The 24,229-nt window shown below is 37.3% G+C and overlaps 1 protein-coding gene across 7 annotated transcripts in view; it reads right to left on the bottom strand.

Annotated features, from left to right (window-relative positions):
- CADM1 (cell adhesion molecule 1) overlaps positions 1 to 24,229 on the bottom strand; it is a 356,429-nt gene that overhangs the window by 66,035 nt on the left and 266,165 nt on the right. For all 7 annotated transcript variants that reach the window (XM_072611032.1, XM_072611034.1, XM_072611036.1 and 4 more), the window contains 2 exons: positions 10,936 to 11,082; positions 9,477 to 9,629 (listed from right to left, as the gene is read on the bottom strand). In XM_072611032.1, coding sequence (XP_072467133.1) covers positions 9,477 to 9,629; positions 10,936 to 11,082 — 300 coding nt within the window. The remainder of the gene's footprint in view (positions 1 to 9,476; positions 9,630 to 10,935; positions 11,083 to 24,229) is intronic.

Raw genomic sequence — 24,229 nt, 5'->3', positions numbered from 1 at the left:
CTGTGTGTCTCTGCATCTCCAGCCGTGAACTCTCTTTTGGGATCAACATCCAAAACTTCCTAGAGGATATCTCCATATGAATGTCCTTGAGGGAACTCAACCTCATCACACTCCAAAAACTAAGATGTTCATCATCCTTCTGAAGCCTAGTCCTCCCTCTGAATTATTACTGTCAATGGGACCACCATTCACATGCTTCCACTTAAAGAAACCTGGGAGATTACTTTTGACTTTCCCTTCAAACTAATCTAACATATCCAATTACCATGTCCCACATATTCAATTAATATATCTAATTAGCATGTCCTGTAAATTCTAACATTTCCTGAATCTTGGTCCTCTATCTCAATTTCCTCTGCAATGACATTAGTGTAAACTTTTGTTATTACCTGCTGGGATGACTGCAATAGCTTGTGCATTAATTAGTACTGATCTTCTTGATGTACAATGAAGCCCTGTTCTGATACCTCACCAAGGTGTATTAATGAGCCTGCCCACCTAAAGTTTATGGCAGAAGAGCGCAAGTTATGGTAGGTTCTATCATCTTGGAAAAATTTTAAGTCTAGGCTAGGAAATTAATTAAGTGTGCTTTCCAAGGACCAACAGAAAGAGGTTGTAACACAAATACAACTTGGTGATGAATTGTCTGGTCATGACAATCCATGAAACAAAGAAAAATACAAAATGGTCCTCAGTCCTGTGTGACTCCTTTTGGCTTATGCAGTGACAGTGGCAGATGGACAAGAAAGGTGGCAGAGAGAGTTTAGAATCATATGGGTTTTATACCTTTTCTAAAGACACTACATTTTCTTTGTTCTCTTATTTCTCTAAACCCTACTTCTTTTCTGTCTCTTTACCTGACTTCTTACCCTCTTTTTAAACCCTTACAGCAGATGTTCTGCAAGAGTTGCCTTTCCTTTGCGTTTCTCTCTTGAAGATCCCATTCACTCTCAGGGCTTTACTATCATTGTTGTTACTCTAAATCTTATCCTTATCCACTGACAATGCGCAAAAATACTACCAAAGAAACTGAATCATATCACAGTCTCATAAAAAAAAAAAATCCAGAAGAAAAAAAGGAAAATGGTGCTTATTGGAAGGATAGTTTACAAATACTCCTTGGAAAGACAAGTAAATGGCCTGGAAAAGTTATTTTTCATATATCCAAAAGTCTTAAGATACCATTCCTGGAAATATACTTGGTCATCTTGAATTACAGTGCTGATGACAAACATGTGCAAAATAGCCACCATGATAATAATTACAGCTTTTACATCAACATCTGTTATAGGAAGTTAAGAAGTATCAAAATTTTATAAAGATCATGATCCAAATGAAATCAAGCTATATTTTGATACTTGGTGATTTCAATGGAATGATGGGAATAGGGAAAGATGGTAAGCAGAAATAAGTAAAAAGAGAGAGGCCCAAACCTTAAGGACTACATAGAAACTTCATGCCTTACTATAACAAATATTTTTCTCAAGAAAAGACCTGGAAGGAAGCAAGCATGGCAAAAACTAACATCACACGCAACAAAAGAAATTTATTATATTATGCTAGATAGAAAATAAATTATTACTTATGTGGGAGTCACTATTCAATCAGTTCTCTGTGTATAGTCAGCCTGCTAACTCATTACAGCAAAATCCAAAATAAGTACACAGTAGAAGAAAACGAATGAGAAAAAGATAGGGTGTGCTATTAAAACAACTTCATCTTGATTGACTCAAACAAATGATGACAAACAGGATATGGGTAAAAGGAAGTAATGACATCAACTATAATAATTTCATACAGTTTAACTGACAAAGAAATTGTCAGAAAAGGAAACCAAGAGGGACTAAAAAGCACCTTCGTCAGCAAACATATGACTTGCTTGCTAAATGGATACACCTTGCTAAGCAGCTAATGTTACTAAGGGCAATATGAGTTTAGAATATAAACTTATTTGCAAAATCTTACAGAGAAGAAGGATGAAAGATTTTGAGCAGAGTCATCTCATAAAACAAAAGGATTAGAATTTAAAAATCAGTTTAAAGAAAGTTTGGCAAGAGACCCAATTAAGTAAAGCAATTCAAGGGAATTTATGGAAATGGAAGGACGAAAAAAGGGGGAAAAAATTTGTGAAAAAGATTATAAAAAACTATGTTTAGTTTCACAACACTGGTAGTAGAAGTAGGCCTTTAAAAAAATGGGAAAAGCAACTGGCCTTGGCTAAAAGAGAGGAATTCCATGGAAGACAACAAAATTATGATAGCACTGAATGATTAAATCATAAAGTATTTGAAGAAGACACCAAAAGCATGGAAAAAAAAATTCAAGAAGCAACATTTCTGAGTAAATCTAATCTTCAACATCACATAGTTCACTGAAAGATGAAGGAAATTAGAAATTCCACTGTGCATTTGATTTGGCAGGAACATTTAATATGGGGAGGAAGATACCAAGAGAACCTCAATAACTAGAATAATCTACACATATATCAAGTACGTTGAAAGTGGCAGTATTAGTAAGCAACAGGAAGGCTTTAATAAGTAATATTATTGCACAGTAGACCACCTACACCAGATGTTCCTATTTATGGAAGATATCATGCTGGTTGCATCAAAACCTAAAATGCTGAAGAGTCTGTGGAAAAGATCCATTATCACTCAATAGAGTTTACCTTAACCATCTGCACTGGAAAAACTAGGTAGATGAAAAATGCATATTGTCCAGAAGATGACATGCAGTTAGATGAATAACCAATAGAGCTCATCCATCAGTATACATGTCTAGGACAGACAGTGCAAACAGACAATGAGTTGAGCTCAGAATTAAACAGTAAGAGAAGAGTGGCTTGGTTTGCCTTTGAGAAATTTCAAAACTTCTTTAATGACCCCAAACTTCTCCCAGAAACAAAGGCTTATCTTTTTAATAACAATCTTCTACAGTAATTACGCTATTAGATCTATAAAACTATAGTTTCCAAAGAATTTAAAAGGAATATTATTTAAAGGATAATGGAAAGGAACATGGTGAGTTTAAGCAAGCTGCAACACACAGACACATACGGAACTGTAAAGAACTGGAGGAAAGGATGTTGAAAAGAAAATGTGTGATTAAAAAAGAAGATAGGCTAGTCACAGAGAAAGATAACTAATGGACAGCCCATGTGCTTCGCTGATATCCTTGTGACTAGACATAGGGAATGGCCGGTGATTTCACAGGTGTAAGAAACTGTCTTGTGAGGAAACTATCTACACCAATGCAGATCGGCATTTTCCTGACACACAGACCTGGTCATATCCTTCTCCCACCCAAAAATCTTTCATGGCTTTCTGCTTATCAAGGAAAATTCATACTCCTTTGTTTGGCATTCAAGGCCTTTTATAATCTGGTGTCACACAGCTTTTCATATTTATCTCCTATTATTTCCGTCCACTAGCACCACAGTTAAGACTAAAACAGATTACCCATGACCTCTGAAACAGGTCAAGATTTTCTGTCTCTGTGCACTTCTTCATATTGTTCCCACTGCCTGGAATGTTCTAATTTTCTGCCATTTACCTTTGGAATTTCCACCTATTCTTTAAAGTCCAATTTTAAACATCTCATCTTATTAAAGCCTCCCTAATTCATCCCTGTTTACAACAACCTTACTCAATCAATCAAAAAGCAATAGGTATGTTATTCACTCGTTTTTCAGTTGTGTCTGACTCTTCGTGACCACATTTGGGGGTTTTTTGCCCAAGATACTGGAGTGGTTTGTCATTTTCTTCTCCAGCTCATTTTACAGATGAGAAAACTGAGGCAAACAGGATCAAGTGACTTGCCCAGGGTCATATATCTTAGTTTGCATTTGAGTTCAAATTTTAACCCGGGAAAGGTCTTCCCAACCCCCAGGCCTGGCCCTCTTATATATTGTGCCACTTAGCTACCCCAGCACTAGGTATACAAAGATAAAAATGAAATAATTCCTCCCCTTAAGAAACTTATGTTGTATTGGAGGAAACTATATGAACACTTAAGTAAAAATATGTAACGTAAGTGATTAAATGAGGAACAAAAAGGTCAGCATGGCTCCGCTTCTACCAAATCCCAGATCTCTCTTTATACCTTTCTGTCTACATCTCTGATATACTTACAAATTAACTATCTATCTATCTATCTATCTATCTATCTATCTATCTATCTATCTATCTATCTATCTATCTACCTGTTTTCTGTCTGTCATCTCCACGTAACCATACACTGTCACTGTAAACTCAATCAGGACAGGGTCTGTATTTTACCTAAATATTTACCTTCCCCTGCACTCTAGAAACACTGCTCAGTACATACAAGTAGGCACCTAAGAAAGGCTCACTGATTTGAACAATCAAAGTCAGTTGAATTTCCACAAGCCCCTATAACACAGAATTCTCAGGAGAAGAGGATCCTGAATTACAGTCAACTCACTATGATTTAAGAGAGCTTCTAACTAAAAAAACATAAAAATTTATAATTACACATGCAGAGGTACTGAATGGGTTCAGATGGTAGGCACAAAGTTGAATAAAGAACTAATGAGGAAATTGTTTTCCTTTCCTCTTCCTTTCCCCATTCCATATGGGTCTTATTCATTCCCCATCCACAATCTCTCTGACATCTCTCCTCAACCCCCACCTTTCCACTCAAGTCATCACCACTTAATTCTGATCTATAGTACTTCTTGCCTGGACTGTGGAACTTTGTTTCTCCCCCTTTCTCCAATCTTCTCTCAAAATAACTGCCAAATTAAATATTAACACACAGGTCTAAACACTGACTCCTCTTCTTAAAAAAACCTTCAGTGACATCCTATCACTTGTGGAAGAAAATACAAACTCTCTTGCCTGACATTTAAGGCCTTCCAGAATTTGGCTTCAATATACCTTTTTAATATTATTTCATACTATTCCCTTTCATAAATTCTATATATTCCAGTAATATTAAAATAAATAAATGGAACTATTTTCTCAGTAGATACCCTGAATTGTTGTCCAACTCACTATGACTTACACACGTGTACTCACATATACATTTACACACATAAGTGTGTGTGTGCGTGTGTATGCATGCAGAAGTCTTAGAAATGATTCAGAGGACAGCCAGATTTCATCCTACTTCTGTGCATATGCAAAGCAAGCCTTCCCTTTACCTCCTGCCTATTAAACCCACATATTATACCCACATCTACTGAAATCCTTTATCTTGAAGTTCCAGTTCAGGTGACACTCCTCCCAGAAAACTTTCCCTGCTCCTCATGGAATAAGTGACTTACCTTCCTCAACTTTACTGACAGCACTAAAAATCCAAACTGAAACAAACAAAACCTCCATACCTCTCCTTTATTCTAATGACAGTCTTATTATCGTTGAGTCATTTCAGTCGTGTCTGACTCTTCATGATCCCACTTGGGGTTTTCTTGGCAAAGATACTGGAATGATTTGCCATTTCCTTCTCTAGTTCATTTTATAGATGAAGAAACAGAGGCAAACAGGGTTAAGTGACTTGCCCAGGGTCACACAGCTCAGAAATGTCTGAGGCTGGATGTGAACCCAGGAAGCTGAGTTTTCCTGCCTCCAGGCCTGGCCCTCTATCCACTGCACCATCTAGCTGCCCATGATCATAATCTACCTAATTCCACCCATTATGGCCTCTACTTCATTCTCCTACCTCAAGCCCAGTCATAAACTCCTTAAGGGTAAGGACACGGTGTCATTTTGGAGGGGGTGAAGTATGAGATGGGGAGAATCTCCAGAGGTGGCATGGTGTCAGGAAGAATGTTGTTTACATTGTGTCCCTGCAACCATAGGAAAGTCACTTAACTCCACGTAATTATAAAAAGCTATAGGCAGAATAACAATTACTGAGTTACATTGACAGAATGAGTTTCCTCAATGGCAACTGCCTACATGGATAAATCAGAGGTCCAGTCTCCTCTGCTCCATTATTGAGAAAAATGTCCTTATTACCTATCAGTCCCTTGTACACAATAGGCATTTAATAAAACATTTTTAAAATGTCACATTGAACTGAATTCACTCCTGAAAGAAAAAACAGTCTTAGTTATAAGGAGAGTTTGCTTTATTTACATACATGGAAAAAAATCTGATGGTGATGGCTATAATTTCTGATGTAATTCAGCACCACAGATACTTTTTCAATTAAAGAAAAGGTTATGTTCCATTTATTTCAAATGATCTAGCAAGACACACTAGATGACCTTCTGAACATTTAGTGTAATCTGGGGAATTAATATCATTTTACTTTCAAAATAGTTATTTCTATGTAAAAAATTACATAGATTAGGAGGGATTCTTTCAATATAAAAAGTCACCTGTGAGAAAATGATTTACGATTAAATGATAAATCCACTCATACATAGTCTAGTAAGCGATACATTTAGAATTTTTTTTAAGCCTTGACCACGAATGGAAATAACTGTAGAAACATCTACAGAAATTCATAGAGATGAGAACCTGAAAGAAAATCCCATGCAGGGAAGGCCCAAGAATCAGCAAGGAAGTGTCAAGGTTCTTTTTAGCTAACCTCAAATTTATAAAAGTGTTAATTATAAACACTACTCCTACCACATATTTAAAAAAAAAGCAGAGCCACGTTAATTATAACAAAAGAGGAACTTTAAAACTGATCAGTAAGTGAAATCTCACTCTAAGACCCTTTAAAATAATTAGGTTCTCTTATTCCTGGAATCTTAAGAGTGAACACTAATCGTAGAAGGACAACGCTGTAATAATATTAGCTACTATTATCAGTAACTAGATTAATCTTAGAGCAGTGTTCTCTCTCTCTCTCCTCTCTCTCTCTCTCTCTCTCTCTCTCTCTCTCTCTCTCTCTCTCTCTCTCATACAACTCATGAACAATAGGATAAGGAGAGGCCTGTAGTACACTCTGGTGAAAGAAACAAACTGATCATGAGTGGGAAAAGTAAACGAATGTCTTAACAAGCAACTCAGTGCATGCAAAATATCACGGGGGAGTTTTCATTTTTTCTATGGATGAGATAATAAACATAATGGTATCTTTAGAATGGCACAGATAACATTAACAAATATCCATCTTTTGCCCTATAATTATGCTGAAGTTTTTTGCTGAATGCATCAAACAACTAATAGACACACGCACTGAAATGAGCATCTTCAACCTATCGAGAAGTTTGACAGCTGTGTAAGTACATATGGCGTTCCTTTCAGTGTACTGTACATGGCAACAGAGATGCTAATACATCATTCTTCATTCATTATAATATCTCAAAACCCTAAACCTTGGGAGAAAAGGTTTGAATATATGAGCATCAGTGGAAATTGTCAGATTTCAGAGTATGAAAGATTCAAACATTGATGACAACAATTTTACTCTGTCAAGGAATCCTGGAGGAAATTCAATGGAAAGAATATTTAATGAATGTGTACGACTATCTGCAGAAAGAACATCTACTGCTATTAACTTTCAAGTATACTTAAGTTCTTGCTTCTGCAAAATACAAGAAACTGTTACATTTAAAATAATCAGCTCCCCCCCAACAAAGGATTCCTGGCATAATGTCTCCCTAAACCCTGCTCCTAGTATATCCCTCCCTCCCATAGAGAGAGCTTATTCACAGTCATAACGGATTGGTTTTGCAGCTTTCTGAACAAAATTATCAGTCACTGAAAGCCAACAGTTATTATTTACCAGTGGCCAGATATCTTTCTGAAAACCAAAGGTGTGTATCTTTGGGGGAATAAATCATGACTACCCTGGACAAGACATTTGCCATAGGTTGGTAGGGAGGAACACAGAGTTCAATTCTGGTTCTTCCTGACATATTTTGTAATCTGAAGAAGACGGTTAATCTCCTTTTTCTTGTCTGTGAACTGTACCTCAAGGAGCCTAATAAGCACTCTGAAAATTCAAAGCATTGTAAATACTCCTAAGTTTAAATATCGACACTTCTTGTTGACATCCTGAACTGAGAATGTCTGACTGAAGAGCACAATGGACAGACAACAGTCAGTCTGAAGCTTACATATCTGAGGACTTACTCTGAGAAGCAGAAGATGTATTCCCAAACTCCTACTAAAAAGATAAGAACTACAGACAAACGCTATCGAACATTATACCCTTGTAAAATTTCAAGGCAAGCCTTCTCTGAAAAACCTTTTCTGTTCTGTTTATCTATCAGTCTGATGTGAATTTAAACCTCAATCAGAGCCCAAAATGAATACCTGAAAGGAAATTAATAGTAAGACGTGCATATATATGCAGACTTTGAAGGACAGACTTTTTTAAAAAGACTCTCTCAAATTAGTAGTTATCTGGCTGAAGAGTACATAGGCTTTAGGGGATATAAGGTATGATTTGGTTTTAGGAGGGAAACAGATTTTCTATTTACAGTTTTGCATTTACAATAAAGCAACAGGATAGGAGTTACATAAACACATACAAAATACAAGACTGTCCTTCATATTTATCTTCCCTTCTAAATCTCCATATCATTATGCTGAAAAGCTGCAGTCTTCTGCCTCAAATAGATTTTGATTCATCATCTCCTCTTAGGTATAAATCAGAGCTCCTACCTCACTACGGTGAGTGTCCCTGATGCTTTCACTGTAAAAACCCACTTCCTCTACCTGCTCCCAACTTGGCTAATGCTACATGAACCTCACGCACACACTGAGTTCTATCTGGGGGCAAGAATCACATGCAGATTGCTTTAGATGGAATAATATTTACTGATCATACTGAAAAAAAAATCTGTATAGAAACCCAGTTATAGGTGTGCTGCTGAAAAGCATATTCAAGTGATTATGAGAAAAGAGCCTCTGTTCCCTGAAGGTGAGCTCAGCATCACATTATCAGTATTCTCTCCTCCAGGGAAGCATTTAACTCTTTACTTTTCTGAGGATGGAGTCTGCCATAAAGCCTAGGATCATGGAGCCTAATCCTGGGTATGCTCATTAAATAAGGTAGTAAGTCAAACCAGGTAAAAAGAAATCAAAAACAGTATAAAAAGCATATCTTATAAGTAAAAACAATTAAGAGAGTGTTATTAGAAAAACAAAGGAACTGAAACAAGGAACAGATGTGGGCAGTCCATCTTTTTCTGACTCTCACAGAAAAAAGAAATGAAAACTGTTAGTTAAAAACAATGATAGTCCAAGTGGTCAGTGATTCATTGCAGGGCTCTAAGTTTTCTTGATCATTGCTTCTGAAGTTCGAAACCCAAAGGACGATGGAATCGACATAAATTGTTGATTGATAGCTGTTTGGTAAGATAGACTATTTTTAAAAAATCAACATGAGGTAAATTATTCTAAAGATAGGTCATTACAGTAAGATATTCCATTAACCTCTTCCCTGCTGTGGGAAGACACTTAGTTCTAGGGACAATTCACACTCAGTTCCCTAGCATTAAGTTTAAAAAGTTTAAAAGCCTTGAGGTGAGCATCAACAACATTTCTTACCAAGTACGGTGATAGTAGTATAAATTTCCTGTGGGGGATCAGTGTAGAGCTGGCAGAAGTATCTTCCTTCATCAGAAATTGAGACATTTGTCAACGACACTCTGAGTTCACTGTTAGAGAAATTCACTAACTGAAACCTGCTGTCCTTCAAAGCTGTGGAACAAAACACATCATTAATGATTGTGAGGAAGACGACAGATAGTATATTTTCTTTCCCAGACTTGGCAAAGTCAGATGCCTTAAAAGACAGCTAGAGAAAAGAAAAATAATTTGTTAAATCTTTCTGCACATTAGCAGCTTCTCCCTGCACCCTGTATTCCTACCTTGAGTTTCTACTGTAATTACATTCTAGACAAATAACCCTGACCAAAGGGGAAAACACCCACCCAACCCTGGCAAAATGCCAATAATTATTGCTGTCAGTTTGGAGCATTTATTCATAAATTATTTCAGGCTTCCTATCAGTAGATAGACAGACATAAAGGGGAGAGGAAGGGAGGGTTGTCTGCTCCCTGATCCACACTGCTAACCATACCCAGCTTCATAGCATGGAATCGATTACAAGAGGCATGAAGCAGGAAATCTGAATCACAGCAAGCGTTATGTACGTAGGTTTTTTATTTACCTTCAATATTTACTGTTGAAGTCCTTATGGTAATTTTGACAACAACTAGCTTACCACAGATTGACAAATACTCATCTGAAACAAAAGCAGTTCTTATTATTGTGTTGCCCCTTCTCTTTGATTGTTTTTAGTTCCTCGATTCTCTCCACATCACATAAATGTTTGCCATGTCCATCACAGGTGATGGGGACGGAAAAAATAAAGGGAACCCATAAGCAGGAAGGATCACACTCTGACAACAATCCTCTCGTGTAACAATTTTTCAGTGGATCACTGACAAGGAAAAAATATTCTTATCTTTGTCCAGTCTTGAGCCCTAATTTGAACCATTTCAATTATGCACAATTTCGGTTCTATGGTTAGTCATTGTAGCTTGTGATTTAGAAATATTTCACCAGGAAAACCTAGAGATGGCTGTCCGTACCTAGATGTGGGGGCAATAGGAGATTTGGCTTTGTCTTTAGGGGCACAAATTGCCTTGAAAACTTCAATCTTCAAACCAAACAGATTACCTTTCAGAATGCTATATTTTCCTTGCTTTACCCTATTTGAGTTGTTTGTGTCAGCTAAGTATTTGGCACTCAATTGCAATTCACCTTGAATTACTACAATCAATTCCCATTGCAAAGTAAGACTGTCTTACTTTAAAAGGGGACCATCAGGGTTTCTATTAAGCAGAAAGATTATGATTGCACGTCTCATCTTCCCTCTAAAGGATCGGCTAAACTTTAAGCATCTAACATTAAATTAAAAAGGAGCCCTTCGCAATCTCTTTATCAAAATTACTAGCAGCAAAAGAAGTCACCACCTAATACCACGGGCACAAAAACTTACGCCTGAAGTCCCGGAAATAAATGGTCTGTCGGTTGGGATTCAGCAGCTGAATCACAGAATCATCACTGTTTTTGACTCGGCAGCTGATGGTGGCAACTTCTCCCTCGACTACTGTCACATCTTCCGTAATCAAATTCTGTCCGTCACCTTCACAGAAGACAAAGATAAAGGAAAGGAAATTTTAGGACTGGCCAAAATTGGATTCACCCCTTAGGAGAGAAGCACTACGATTATTATTATATTATTAGTAAATAATATTGTTGTTTTCATAGTACTTCTACCTCCCTGCCAAGAACATAAAACAGAATGATGAATAACTCATTTGCATTTTTCTGTGTAGACTTTGTACCTATAAGGTAGACAGGGGTAAGTAATGACACTTTCAACTTACAGATGGAGAAAGAGAAGTACTCAAGTCAACAAGCTAAATTGAATTTCAATTTTGGAGCATACATTAGGTCTTCTGACTCACGTTCTAAAAGTCTATCCTCTAAGCAACTTATTGGAAACTTTTCAAAAGTTTCATGACAAGATACTAAGCCCTGTTCAGAAAGCCCCTTATATATGAGGCTGTGCTAGCACTGGATCTCAAAGACCATTCAGCCATCTACTCTGGCCATCTTGCCAAATGTATTGCTGCTGCCTCACCTAGATGAGTACTTTCAAACAGAACCACCTGGGGAAAACAAAACAATCAATCCCTTTAGCCCTCAGAGCTGTTAATCCAGCCATTTTTCAAGCTCCCATCTTGGGCTATTTTGATTGGTGAAAATGGGCATATCCTCAGGTCATCTACTATATCTGCTTGGCTCTGAACCATCAGAATAGATCATGCTTCATCTCATCTAATGATAGCTAATCATAGCTAACATTTTTATAATGCTTATTATGTCCCAGGCATTGTATAAATGCTTTACAATTGCTACTTCATCTGATCCTCACAATAATGCTGGGAGATGGGTGCTATTATCATCCTCATTTTACAGATGTGGAAACTGAGGCAAACAGAGGTTAAATGGCTTGTCCAGGGTCACACAGCTAGAAGTATGTGAGGCTGGATTTGAACTCAGGTCTTCCTGACATCAGGCCCAGCATTCTATGTCCTATGCCATCTCAATGCCTTTAGTTAAAATACCTCGGCCACTCATTTTGCTCTCTGCTTCGGCTACTGCCCAGATATCAAACAAAAAATGTAATTCCACCAATATCATACTACCACTGCTCCTAGAAAGGATATGTCAATTGATTACCTAAGTAGATGGACCAACTCATCATAACTTCCCAACCGCTCCCCACCCTGATTACCCTCTGGTGTACTTGTTATAAGAGCAGCTAGGTGACTCAGCAGACAGAATGCTGGACCTGGAGTCAGGGAAACCTGAGTTCAAATTCAAGTCTCAGACACTTGGCTGTGTGACTATGGGCAAGTCACTTAACCTCTGTATGCTTTAATTCACTGGAGAAGGAAATGGCAAACTACCCCAGTATTTTTGCCAAGAAAACCCCATGGACAGTATGGTCCACAGGGTCACAAAGAGTAGAATACAACTGAACAACAAAAGTATCTGCTATAGGCAGAAATGTTCTAGGAGCCAGTGAGCAGAGAGTCTATCTACCTCTTCTGAATTTACATCTCCAGCGCACAGTGTCTGGCATATCATAAGTGCCTCATAAATGTTTTTTCTGTCATTCGTTCTTTCCCAAATGTGGGATAAAAGAAGAGAGCGTTAGGAATGTTGACTCTTATAGGGCATGGGGGTGTGGTTTTGACTCATATGTGGTAGTATCAAGGATGAGCAGTCTATAAGCCACCACTGGCTCATATACCACAGGCTACCGACGCCTATGTTAGACAATACAATATTTGTTCAGCATCTACTATGTGGCAGGCACTAGAAATAAAGTCCTTTTCCCACAACAAGTAAGTAGTGTAAGTATTGTGAACTGTTTTATAGAAAGGGAAACTGAAGTCCTAAGGGGTAAAACAACTCACAGTGGTTGGCATGGACTTGCCAAGTCTTCCAAGTGGATTCCCAAATTAGAAGTCTTTCCATTCCCTACACTGCATACCAGTCAAGTACAATTCATTAAACAAGTATTAAGCACCAGTATGCTTTATGAAAGTACAAAAGGTAAACTAGGATGTGCTTCCTGCCTTCAAAGTGTTTGCCATCTAGCTGGAGATTCAAACCCAAGAAATAATTAGAGAACAATACAAGACAGGAAACTGACCATGTACCAAGAAAAAAATAAAAGAAAGCCAAGTAGCATATTAGAATAGCCCAAAGAATGGAAAATTAGTGTGGGTATAAATAGTCAGGGTAAGGCTCTTGAGATTTTTACTTCAAGAATGAGCATACAATTAGAAGTTTATGATTATTTGCAATCTTCAAATAACATTTGTAAAATAGTGCTGAGATTTAGGGTAGAAAGTCAGGCAACAGGATCCAAACAGATATAAATGACAGTTTCTTGCCCTTGTGAATTTTATCTTTTAGCTGGAGAAATAGGATAGATTCCTAAAAGATAAATGATAAAAAGCTTCAACCTATGCATATGCTAAAGAAGTTCTGTGCCAAATTTTGTGTTTCTCAGAGACAAAGGGCAAAAATGGGTAATTTTATTGAAAAATAAGAAAGGACAAAACTCACGAACACTCAAATTCTCTAGGAATATAATTATAATATAGGGGTAGGACTTGTATCTGTCATCAACTCTCTATAGTGGTACCCTGTTCACATAAGATGGGGTTAGGGGTTGTGGAGTGGGGAATTCTGACTGAAATGGCATTCTGCCAAATCCACCCAGAAACAGTATACTTCCTAGCAGAGGATCAGAAGAGAGGAAACTCAACAGACAAGAAAAAAATTACTGGAGCCACAGATAAACAGAAATTCCTGGTGATTGAGAAGTAAACCAAAATGACACCCAACCTTGAGAAGGGTGAACCAGGGAATTAACCTGGGGCGTAAGTAACCAGGCCCACAGGGTTTGTAGGGAGCCAAATGGCAAATTTGCTCCAGTTTGATATTGCAAGGGAAGGCTCATATGCTGATAGTGTTACTGAATAACAACAAAGAGAAAAAGTGATCAGAAAAACAGTGATGCTTATTTTTTCCTTAGTGAATTACTGTGACAAACACTGAAATTTCGAAACGAGCTGGAGGGAGAATCTTATTCCCATATCTGAGAAAAGAAAAAGGGAAGGGAATTCCTGCCAGTCAAGCAGCTTTTCAAGGTGCTAAAATCCCTGTAGTTTTACTAGCCCTGGCAAAATTATGCACAAAAAGGACAATAAGCTTGTTTCTTCAGGGTAACCCAATCTACTGAGAAAATTAAGGAAAAATTAAACTGCTTGATTCAAATGCTGTAACTGTCAGTGAGTCATGGAACTTGTCTTGGGAAAGACTAGAATACAAAACATAGGCTCTTTCGTTGTTAGAGGCATTTCTTGTTGCTAAAGGAAGTTTATTAGTAATACAAATAAGAACCTTCGGTTTATAAAAGGTACATGCAGAAAAGCCACAGTGTGATAGGCATTAATCTCTTCAACATAAATCAAGGACATCCAGGTCCTGGCTACAATCTCTCAGATACAGGAGAACTTAATAAAAACCAGTTCCAATTCAATTATGTCCTAATGGAATACTTCAGCCTAACAATAGCTATACACCTCAATTTGGGATAGTGCTTTACTCAGAATCCTAAGGCTGGTTTGTTCTGATTCTAATGTACTATATTTATGTTATTGTATATCATTACACCATATGTCCCCCCGACTCCTCATCCCCAAAAAGCACTGAACTGATATTCTATCTTTGGTAATGAAACAGCAAAGTTTCTTTTAAAAGTGACACCTTATGATAAAGACATCTCAAGGAACAAAAGGCCAGATGAATTTAATGTGCTTTTTTATTAACTAAATGCTGCAGGTGGGCTTTTTTGAACTTGCTGAAGAAAATATGCTGCACAAGTCCAAAGTAGTTTCATCATTATTATAGTATTATTATGTCCCATGCCTCAAAAAAGAAAGTCAATTCTCCATACTTTTAAAATGGTTAAGAATGCTAATGCCAAAAAACCCCACAAAAAACCCAAAAAAACTAATAATGAAATCTTTTCCTGAAAGATGTCAAAGTGCTGTGGCTGGTGGTGACAAGCTGAAGATAACACCCTGTGAGAGCCAATAAATTATACCAAGCACCTGGACAGCAGCCGTATTCCACAAGGCTCCGCCCTTTGAGAAACCATAAGGTGGCTGCACTGGAACAATAATGAACCTATTTATCTGAGGCAAAGGAAGTGAATGACAGTGATGAAAATATGATATGTATGTCAGTACTCTGAACTGCCTGCAGCCTTTATGTAAAAATAATTTCTGCTCACATCCTTGAGTATTTTTTCTGAACAGAAGGGTGCACTGTGACTTGATAAATTTCCCCTTGAAATAGATATCATGACAATTAGGTTGTTACAAAACACAATTTGATGTGCAGCAGAAGGAGACAAACAGCTACCTCATATGTCTCTCCTAAACAAACCATTTTTAAAACCTTTTTTCAGTTTTCTGAAACTCAATTAAGGTATATACAGTGGAAGCAGAAATAGCACATGCTTCCCTTCAAAAGAAATCAAACAGGTACAAGCAACTGTAAGCATTAAGTAAGGTTGTTAACAGCAAGCTCCTTTATTTAAAAGCTGAAACAAGGTCTGACACACTTGGAAATTCTGTGCTACTAATTGGTATGGGTGGGGTTTCCGGAAATGGAGAAAAACTGAATTTTAATTTACGGCTGCAAGTAGATTCTCTGTAAAAAAAAAAAAAAAATTCTGTTTCTAAGGCTTTATAAAATAAACACCTACAAGGCATTCCATAAGATTACTGCTACTACAGGCCTCATGGAAAAGTTCTCTAGCAAACCAAGAGTTGCTAACCCATTACATGAAAGAGAAAGCACATTATCTAAAAAGATAACCCTTATTTTCGTGCTTAATGACCATCACAGTCTAGTTAGTGGGAGTATTCAGCATATAAATCTGGGATTAATTCTATTTTCATTTAGCTTTAGCTCATTTCTTTCTTTCCTCAAATCTCACATGGCTATAAAAACTACATGCAAATGTAAGCCATATAAAAATTGGCACTGCATAAAAATCAATCAATAATTCCATTTTCTAAGAGACCTGGCTGCATAGGTAAGGTTTCCAGCTTGGAAACAAAATGGGAATTCATTCTCTCCAAGTTGCCTCTGAATTGTTACTTTTACTGGTGAACTATAGAACATTTTTCCGCTAGGATATTCTCTACTCTATGGTGAATACCTACTTGTATTTAAAGGAAGCTATCTTACCTTGAGTAAATGTCTGATTTTTTAAAAAAATTCCAAATTTCTCCAGAATACAATTATGTAATTTAAAATGACAATTAATGTAAAACATCCTGTGTACCAGTTTCTCTCTTCTCTTACCAACAGCACACTTTGTCCCTGGAGAATGGCTTTGTCACCATGGTGTGGCAGGCTTTTGCAGCATTGAGAACTCTTAACCCAACAATCTAGCTCTTAATAAACAAAGGACTATGTTTATTCTGGAAGAGTCTCTCCATTTGATGATTAAAGGGATGGGTAAAAGAAATTCAGCTTATGCTATGGCTATGTTGTAATATCTCCCAGACACCTGAGGTACCTTGGAGTCTCTTAACTAACAGTTAAGCGTTTGGCAAACCAACAGTTTGCCCAACTTGTGACATGAGCCACAAGTGCATCTGAAAGACAAAATGTCCTAGAAACAGCTCCTTAAAAAGTGAAATCATATTAGGGAATCCCTATTTCTCCTTGGCTATAAGATTGGATCCACTATTAGCTCAGTACAGTAAAATGTCTAACCTGGGAGATGTGTAATCAAAAAAGCAGATTTTATGTTTAAAAAAATCATTTCCAGAAAGTGCAATAAAGTGGAATCAGTTTGGGGAGGTATTCAAAGTGAAAACAGCTCAAATGAAAAGTTCAGGGATTGTTAGAATAATTAAAAGATCCACAAAAAATTACCACCAGGTTACAAAAATATCTTGCCTATATCTTTAAAGTGCTATATGAATATATCTTTACTGAGTGTGAGTCAGTGTTCCACATAAAACATTCTTTTTGAGGGCAATATATGCAGACTCCTGATTTGAAACAGGGAATATATCTTCTACCTAAGAGGTTTTTTGATGGGTCATTCTCACTTGTTATATCCTAAGACTATGATAAACATGACTGGTAATGTGTTTATTTATTCATTTTTTAAAATGAGAATACTGTCCCCCTAACAGGTTTTTAAATCACCAATTTTTACCAATTTTAAATCATCAGTATTACCTCCAATTTTTCCTAACATTGCAGACAAGACTAAGCATATTTCAGGGGGAAAAAATCACAGAAGGAAAGGCTATGGGAATTTAGAGGGAAAATCTTTCTGTGAAAGATTCAAACTGAAAATATTCCCCAAGCCTACGTAAACATAACGTTCACTACAAATCATTAACAAAGCCATTAAGATTTGATTTCTATCCAAGCAATTATTGTCAGGATATTTTGTACATTTGCTTTGAAGGACTCAATCCTATCTTTCAATTCATTATACTGCTTCCTGCATTTACAGTTTTATATCAAATCAGAAACCTATTTAAATTAATAAGAATTACTGTAAAAGTAATTTGGAAATAAATTATTTGAAGTTCAAGCCTCGAAAGCTTTTGATGAAAGAATTTTGTCCCATTAAAACACTAAAGTAATTTCTTCAGTAGTCCAATGCGCAGACGAAGAAAGAGGTAACAGAAGACGATCCCTAGAGAGACTTCCAACCACACTGGGTTAGGGTTAATGGCAAGACCATCTATGCATAAATACAACTCTTCATTTTCCAAAAGAATCAGTGTCTCAACCTTCATGAATACTTAAATATTTACTCACAATCAAAGGTATTCAGTGTGTCTGCTGTTTACAAAGCTTGTCTTAACCTTTTTGATCCCTATCCATATTCCAATACAACTAAAAGCAGCGACAGTATCTTGATCTGCAGTTTGGTATCTTGATTTGCAATGCATACTCTGGTCTTACACCATAAAAACAATCGTTATTAATTAAAAGGCACCATACAGATTATAAACACAGAAATAACACATTAAATCAAATCAAGAAATGCATGAGACCTTACTTGGTACTAGAATGTGGAATCCTTCATTCCTGCCATTGTGACCTTCACACCAAGTTATTTTTATCAAAATATTATATATGTACATATATACACACATATATCAAAATAATATATTCAAATATATATACACATGCATATATATATATATGTGTATATATATGTATGTATATGAAGAGAAATCTATCAATTACACAATGGTTGGTTTCATTTTGTTTCATTTGTTGTGTTCAAAAGAGTATTGTGGAAATGGTCAGGATACCACAAGCTTCCCTGAGCATGAAAGAAACTCGTGAAAGAGAAGCATCTTGGTTTTAATCTAATCTCTTTTAATAATCACTAAAGGTGAGGTAAAAATCTCAATAGCAATTCTGCCTTAGCACAGATTTTTCTTCAATTAAAATTGTTGATTTTCCATGAATACAAAACAAAAAATATCATCTGACATAATATTAAGCTATTCATGAATATTCTGTATACACATTTCTTGTTTAGTTGACTAATGGCAAATTAACGCTCTCTATTTTAGCTTAAACACATACTATAGGTATGTTTGATTAGCATTGAATTCCAAAAGCTGATTGCTATGCACACTTTGATTATGTAATTACATAATAGAGTATAATGGCTCCTTTGGAGTCATTATGATCTATATGGCAAATATGTTTCAGTTTTGCTATAGTTTCAATACACGTTGAAATGACAGCTCATAACAAGGAGCCACTTTTCAGTCTTATCAGCTAAATGGGCATTTTCCCATTTATCCTAACATCTCCTTGACACCAATTAAGGCCTATTGTGTCAAGCAATGCATACTTTCGAGAAATTCCATTTGTTTTCTTGGCATTTAAAAAAAAAAAAAAAGGACATTTATTTTAGAAGCTGTATATTAAGCAAAGGTCCTGGCAAAAAAAAAAAAAGAAAGGCAGCTAAATTCCATTCTTCATCCACCCTTCGAAAGGTCTGCAGGACTCACATCTAGTTCATTACTCGTTATTTAGACAACCACAAGGGGGTTAAAGACAATGTTTCACCTTTAACCCTAAAATTCACATGAAGGCAGAATAGCCACAAATATTGATGCTCATGATGGTGGTTTGCCATGATGCATTTAGCTTTTGCTTTAATTCTACATGATCAAACAGCAAGTTACACAAAGGCTTATTAGTTCCAATACGATGAATCTGGTAGCTCCATTTTCTAAGCTAAGATTTTATTATTCTGAAGTTCCAATGGGGGTTGAAGGAAGTCTCAGAACAAAGTTTCTCCTTCACAGCCCGAACACTAGTTAGGATGATCTCCAGCTCTAAATCTATGACCCTCTGGTACACTGTAATTCAAGTGTAAAAACATAAGCTTCCTGTGGGTAGTGACAGCATCAGATTTATCTTTGGGTAACCTGTAATATCTAGTATGATGCATTATGCATATCACATTTAATCTATATCTGTCAAAATAAAAGTAAATTGTATTTTAAATGCTCCATTAGAGCCCTAAAATGATGTATCACTGTGGCATAAAAGTGACCCTAGGTTATTGAAGGCTGTGCTAGCAGAGTCAAAGGTTTGGCAGGCTCTACCACCAAGCTGGAAAGGGTACAGGAGTGGGACTAGTGAATGTGTCTGCCATGGCCCACCTATGTTTGAAAAGGGGTCATCACCAGGCTTTGGACACCAGGTTAAGTTTTCTGCTTCACCTACCATTTTAAAAACATCCTTAGAAACCCATGAAGACCGTTTACTAAGGTACAAAAGATTTCCTACCTACTCCAAAAAGAAATCCTGGACCTTCTGAAATTGTGATGCAAGAATAAGCTTGGGGTTTTTTTTGGGGGGGGGGGGGGGCGGTGTTTTTTGGAGAAAAGCAATTATTTTAAAGGTTCTCTTGTCTCCTTGTATTTTTATAATAAACTCAGAATCACAGAATTCTACAGAAGGAAAGGAGTCTTAGAGATCTCTTTAATTCTCTATTATCCAGGTTTCAAGAAGAAACATTTCTGCTTTTCTCCCTCAACGAGAGAGTTTCTTTTGCTGTACTAAACCAAAGGTGGGTGACCTGGCTCTCAACTTTAAAGAGGGATAAGCACTAGACTATATCCACTTGTGTCTATTAGGCTGGAACATTAAAAGTCCTGAATAGAGAAAGGTCAAGCACAGTCCAAGTGGCATTTACATACAGGATTGGCATCGCTTTTCTGAAAAGAAACATCGATTAGATATCCGAAAACTCTTTTCAAGGAAGACAATGACAAAAGGAGGTAGTTTAAGCATCCCTGGCTGTGCTTCTTCAATTTCAACTACCACATTAGCCAGGGTCCTTAAAGGACTCTGAACTCAATAGGACAGCTTAATCAGTGCACACAGCATAGCGTGGCCACCAAAGTCATTATTACAATTAATGTCTGAACTGCCAAATCTCATAAAATTAAGAGGGGCAATTCCCACCGTAGAATGTTTACGATAATCCACTGTTTATTCCTTACTTGGAAAAAAGTGATACCTAACATTAATCCTAGAGCCATAATTTAGTGTTCACAGCAAAATTTACTTATCAAAAAAGCTAATGGTAATAGAAGCAACAGAAATTAAAAGATCAACACTGGTAAAATAACAAGCATTGAGTCATCCTTTTGCTCATTTCATTTATAAAGTAGGCCACAAAAACAGGCCTTTTCATCTTCTCACTACTTTTCATACTTGGACAGTTTTTATACTCTTTTCATTTATCAAACAGATAGCATCTTCTTCAAGAAAAGTGAGATGTCCTAACCTTGCGGTAAAACTCCCTCCAGTGGACAGGATTTACAAATATCAAAAAGAAGGAAAAATAAGGGAAAGACAGAATGATCCATTTGTTCATTTTTATTTATTATGAACAGTCATAATCATTCATCCAGGCAGCGTTTTAACGCTAAATGATGTTCTTCACAACAACCCTATGCCACAGAGAGTAACTATTTTTACCAGCTTAGGGTTGAGAAAACTGAGATTTTTACTGGATCTCATAGCTAATAAGTATCAGAGTTGGGGTGTCACTCTAGGTCTTTGCGACACTTCTCTTTCCTGGTTTTCTTCCTGCCTGTCTTACAATTTCTTCTCACGTCCCCTTTGCTGAATCTTCAGGTGAGTCATGTGCATGAACACTTATAAAATGTTCCATTGCCTTCCAACCCTATCCATTAACACAACCTTACAGTCTTCTTACTCTTTACACACCACCACATACTCTATGATTCAGAGACACTGGCTTCTTTCCTGTTCCTCCCACAGGATACCCCATCTCTCAATTCTAAGTGCTTTCTCAGTGTCCCTTCCCCCGGCATGCCCAAAACACCCCTTCCTCATATTCATTATCTGACTCCCTTCGATCTCAGGTAAGTCCTACATTCTACAAAGTCTTTCCTCAGCCCTCCTCTGGTGACATTTTAAACAGTACTTTAGCTGTATTTTTAGTAGCAAAGTGATGCAATGGTTTAAGTACTGGACCTAGGGTCAAGAAAACCTGAATTAAAGTCAAGCCTCAAAAACCTACTGGCTGTGTGACCCAAGGCAACTGAACCTCAGCCTGCCTCAGTTTCCTCACATGTAAAGTAGGGACAAGACTAGCACATCAGACTGCTTGTGAGATATCTGTAAAGGTCATTGCAAACCTTAAGGCGTTACATAAACATTAACTATTGTTACTAACAGTAAGCTGTCATCCAAGCTGGACTTTGGAGAAGAGTGTGCAGCTGGAAGACAGACGCTCCTTACTAAGTTAATTGAGTTGGCTTTGCAAGGGGTTTGATTCTGTGGTGCCCATGGAGAGCAAAAGGAGAATAAAAAGACAGCTTTAAATTGGGCTGTTTCAGCAACAGCATAAAACTTGGTGGTTTTCCAGTCTTCCAACATTTACCAAGTCTCATGCAGACAGAATAAATGTACCACAGCTAGAAAGACCAACTGTTGATCTCCTGCACCAATCACTTTGCACATGAAATGAAAATATGACACGGTACACCCTCGGGGATATATCAGGCAACTGCCGGTAAGCATGAAAACTGGTTCTGAAAAATATGATCTTCCCTGTATATGGACTTCTAGAGGACAAGTTCAGTATTTGATATTCAAAATATAATTCTAAAGGGAATGATGCGCTTCAATAAGTGCTGGTAGCTGGTGAGGCACTAGGTTGGAGATACAAGAATAACTCTGCCTGGAAAGGCCTATGGTGCAGGAAACATGGAGTCCCCAGGTGTGAGGGCAATAATTCATGCCTGTAAATTCACAGTTCTCTACAATGTGAAGGCTGAAGTTTTGAAGAAAAAAAAAGCTCAGAGAGTTCTTAATCCTCTCATTGCTTCAGATGCATTCTGGAACATCTGGGGTACAGTATCCAATGGGGTCGTTTGGAGAATAAGCCTATTTCAGAATGAAAATGAGCAGTCATGATTCCAAAAAAGAATGTTCCACCAGAGTCGTACTTTCTTACCTAAATAGGCTCTTATATCCCAACTCAAAACCAACAAAACAAAAATACAGAATACTCTAAAAGTCGGGTTCACAGGGTTTGGACCTAGGAAAAAATTCAGACATCATCTTATCTACGGTTGAAGAGATGAAATCAGGTACTTGGTGAAGGTCTTATGGGCAGTAAATAGCAGAAATGAGGTTCAAACAGCATAGCACAGAGTATACAGCCCTTGGATAGTAAGACACCTGGGGCCTACAATCCTACCTTTTAGCGATATGATTAGGCATGGGTCACTTAAGCTCCCACACAAACTTAGTTTGCTTCTCCATAAAATGGGGAGAATAATACTTAAGCCCTCTACCTTACTGGGTGGTTTTGCAAAGCTTAAATTGCTACTTAAATATGAGCTGCTATTGTTATTATCACAACTCACAACCACTCCCCCAGCTTGGTGCACTCTCTATTCACTGGGACTCCACAAAGTTCTTACAATCTCTTCTCCCTCCACGATTCTCAGCCTGGAGCCTCAATGAGCAGAGCACATGCATTTCTCTTGTTCTTTTGTACCCAGCTTTTAAGCAACCAATTTAATAATGTCTGGCCTTTGGAGAGAAGTATCGTTATTAAACTTGGGTCACTTTATGCTTCGACTCACTAACTGCTGTTTTTTTCTCTACATTTGCCTCCAGGGTGTTAAAAGATTAACAATTTGTGTAAGATATTTAAAATCTCAAGGCTAAAAACATGCAACAATAATTACTCTACATACACGCAGGTACAAAAAGAGCAAATGCAAGTCTCTGACTCTAGAGGCAACAGAAGCACATTATTTCATTTCCAAAGTTAAAAAAAAAAATTAAGATAAAATCCAACCCTCCCCCTGCTTCTGGGGGCCTATTTTACCTTTCTGTATATTAATAAGGAAGTACCTGAAAGACCATTAGACTTGCTGGTACAAAAGAGTCGAGAATAATGAAAGAACCTAGTGTGTCTCATTTATGTATCTCGGTAAAAAAGCTAAAGTAGTTCGCTCAGCACATAAGCATTTTAAACCAAACACTGAGTCTATCAGCATTCAGCACCTTCTAATATGTGACACTGATAAAATTAGTTCTATAACCAGAGTCTAAATACAGGGCCTTTGGTATTTAGAGAGAAGTCATCGGTGTACTGCTGAATGATCCTACCTCTAAAGGCAGCTCAACTCCAACTCCAGACATTTACAGTACCTGCTTCAAGGGCATTCATTAGTATTGACAGTCTGTGTGACTGAAATTTGGCTGCAATACCAGTCTCTCTCTGCATCTCCCCGCTCATTTTTCCTGCCAACAAGAGTCATTGAAAGCCTTCCAAATTTAAAACGCAGAGTCGACAGGACAAGCAAGTAAGGATATCAGTTGGAACACATCAGATATGGACTCCGAGTGAATGTCAGCATCAACTGACATTACCGCAGGAACGGAAAAGGGGGGACAGAAGGGGAGCGATGTTTCATATTCTTATTCGAGAGAGCATTCTGAGTGTGTGTAATATATTTTGTTCAAGAAACAGCTGTAAATCCACGATAATCATCATGCTGAATAATGCTGCAACATTCAAGTTACTCACATTTCCTACCAGGAAGCCAAGTAGTTTGAGACTATTCTAT

This window comes from Notamacropus eugenii, chromosome 5 (assembly GCF_028372415.1).
Source record: "Notamacropus eugenii isolate mMacEug1 chromosome 5, mMacEug1.pri_v2, whole genome shotgun sequence".
In the NCBI taxonomy this organism is placed as follows: Eukaryota; Metazoa; Chordata; class Mammalia; order Diprotodontia; family Macropodidae; genus Notamacropus; species Notamacropus eugenii.
This window is presented reverse-complemented; position numbering and strand designations above follow the sequence as displayed.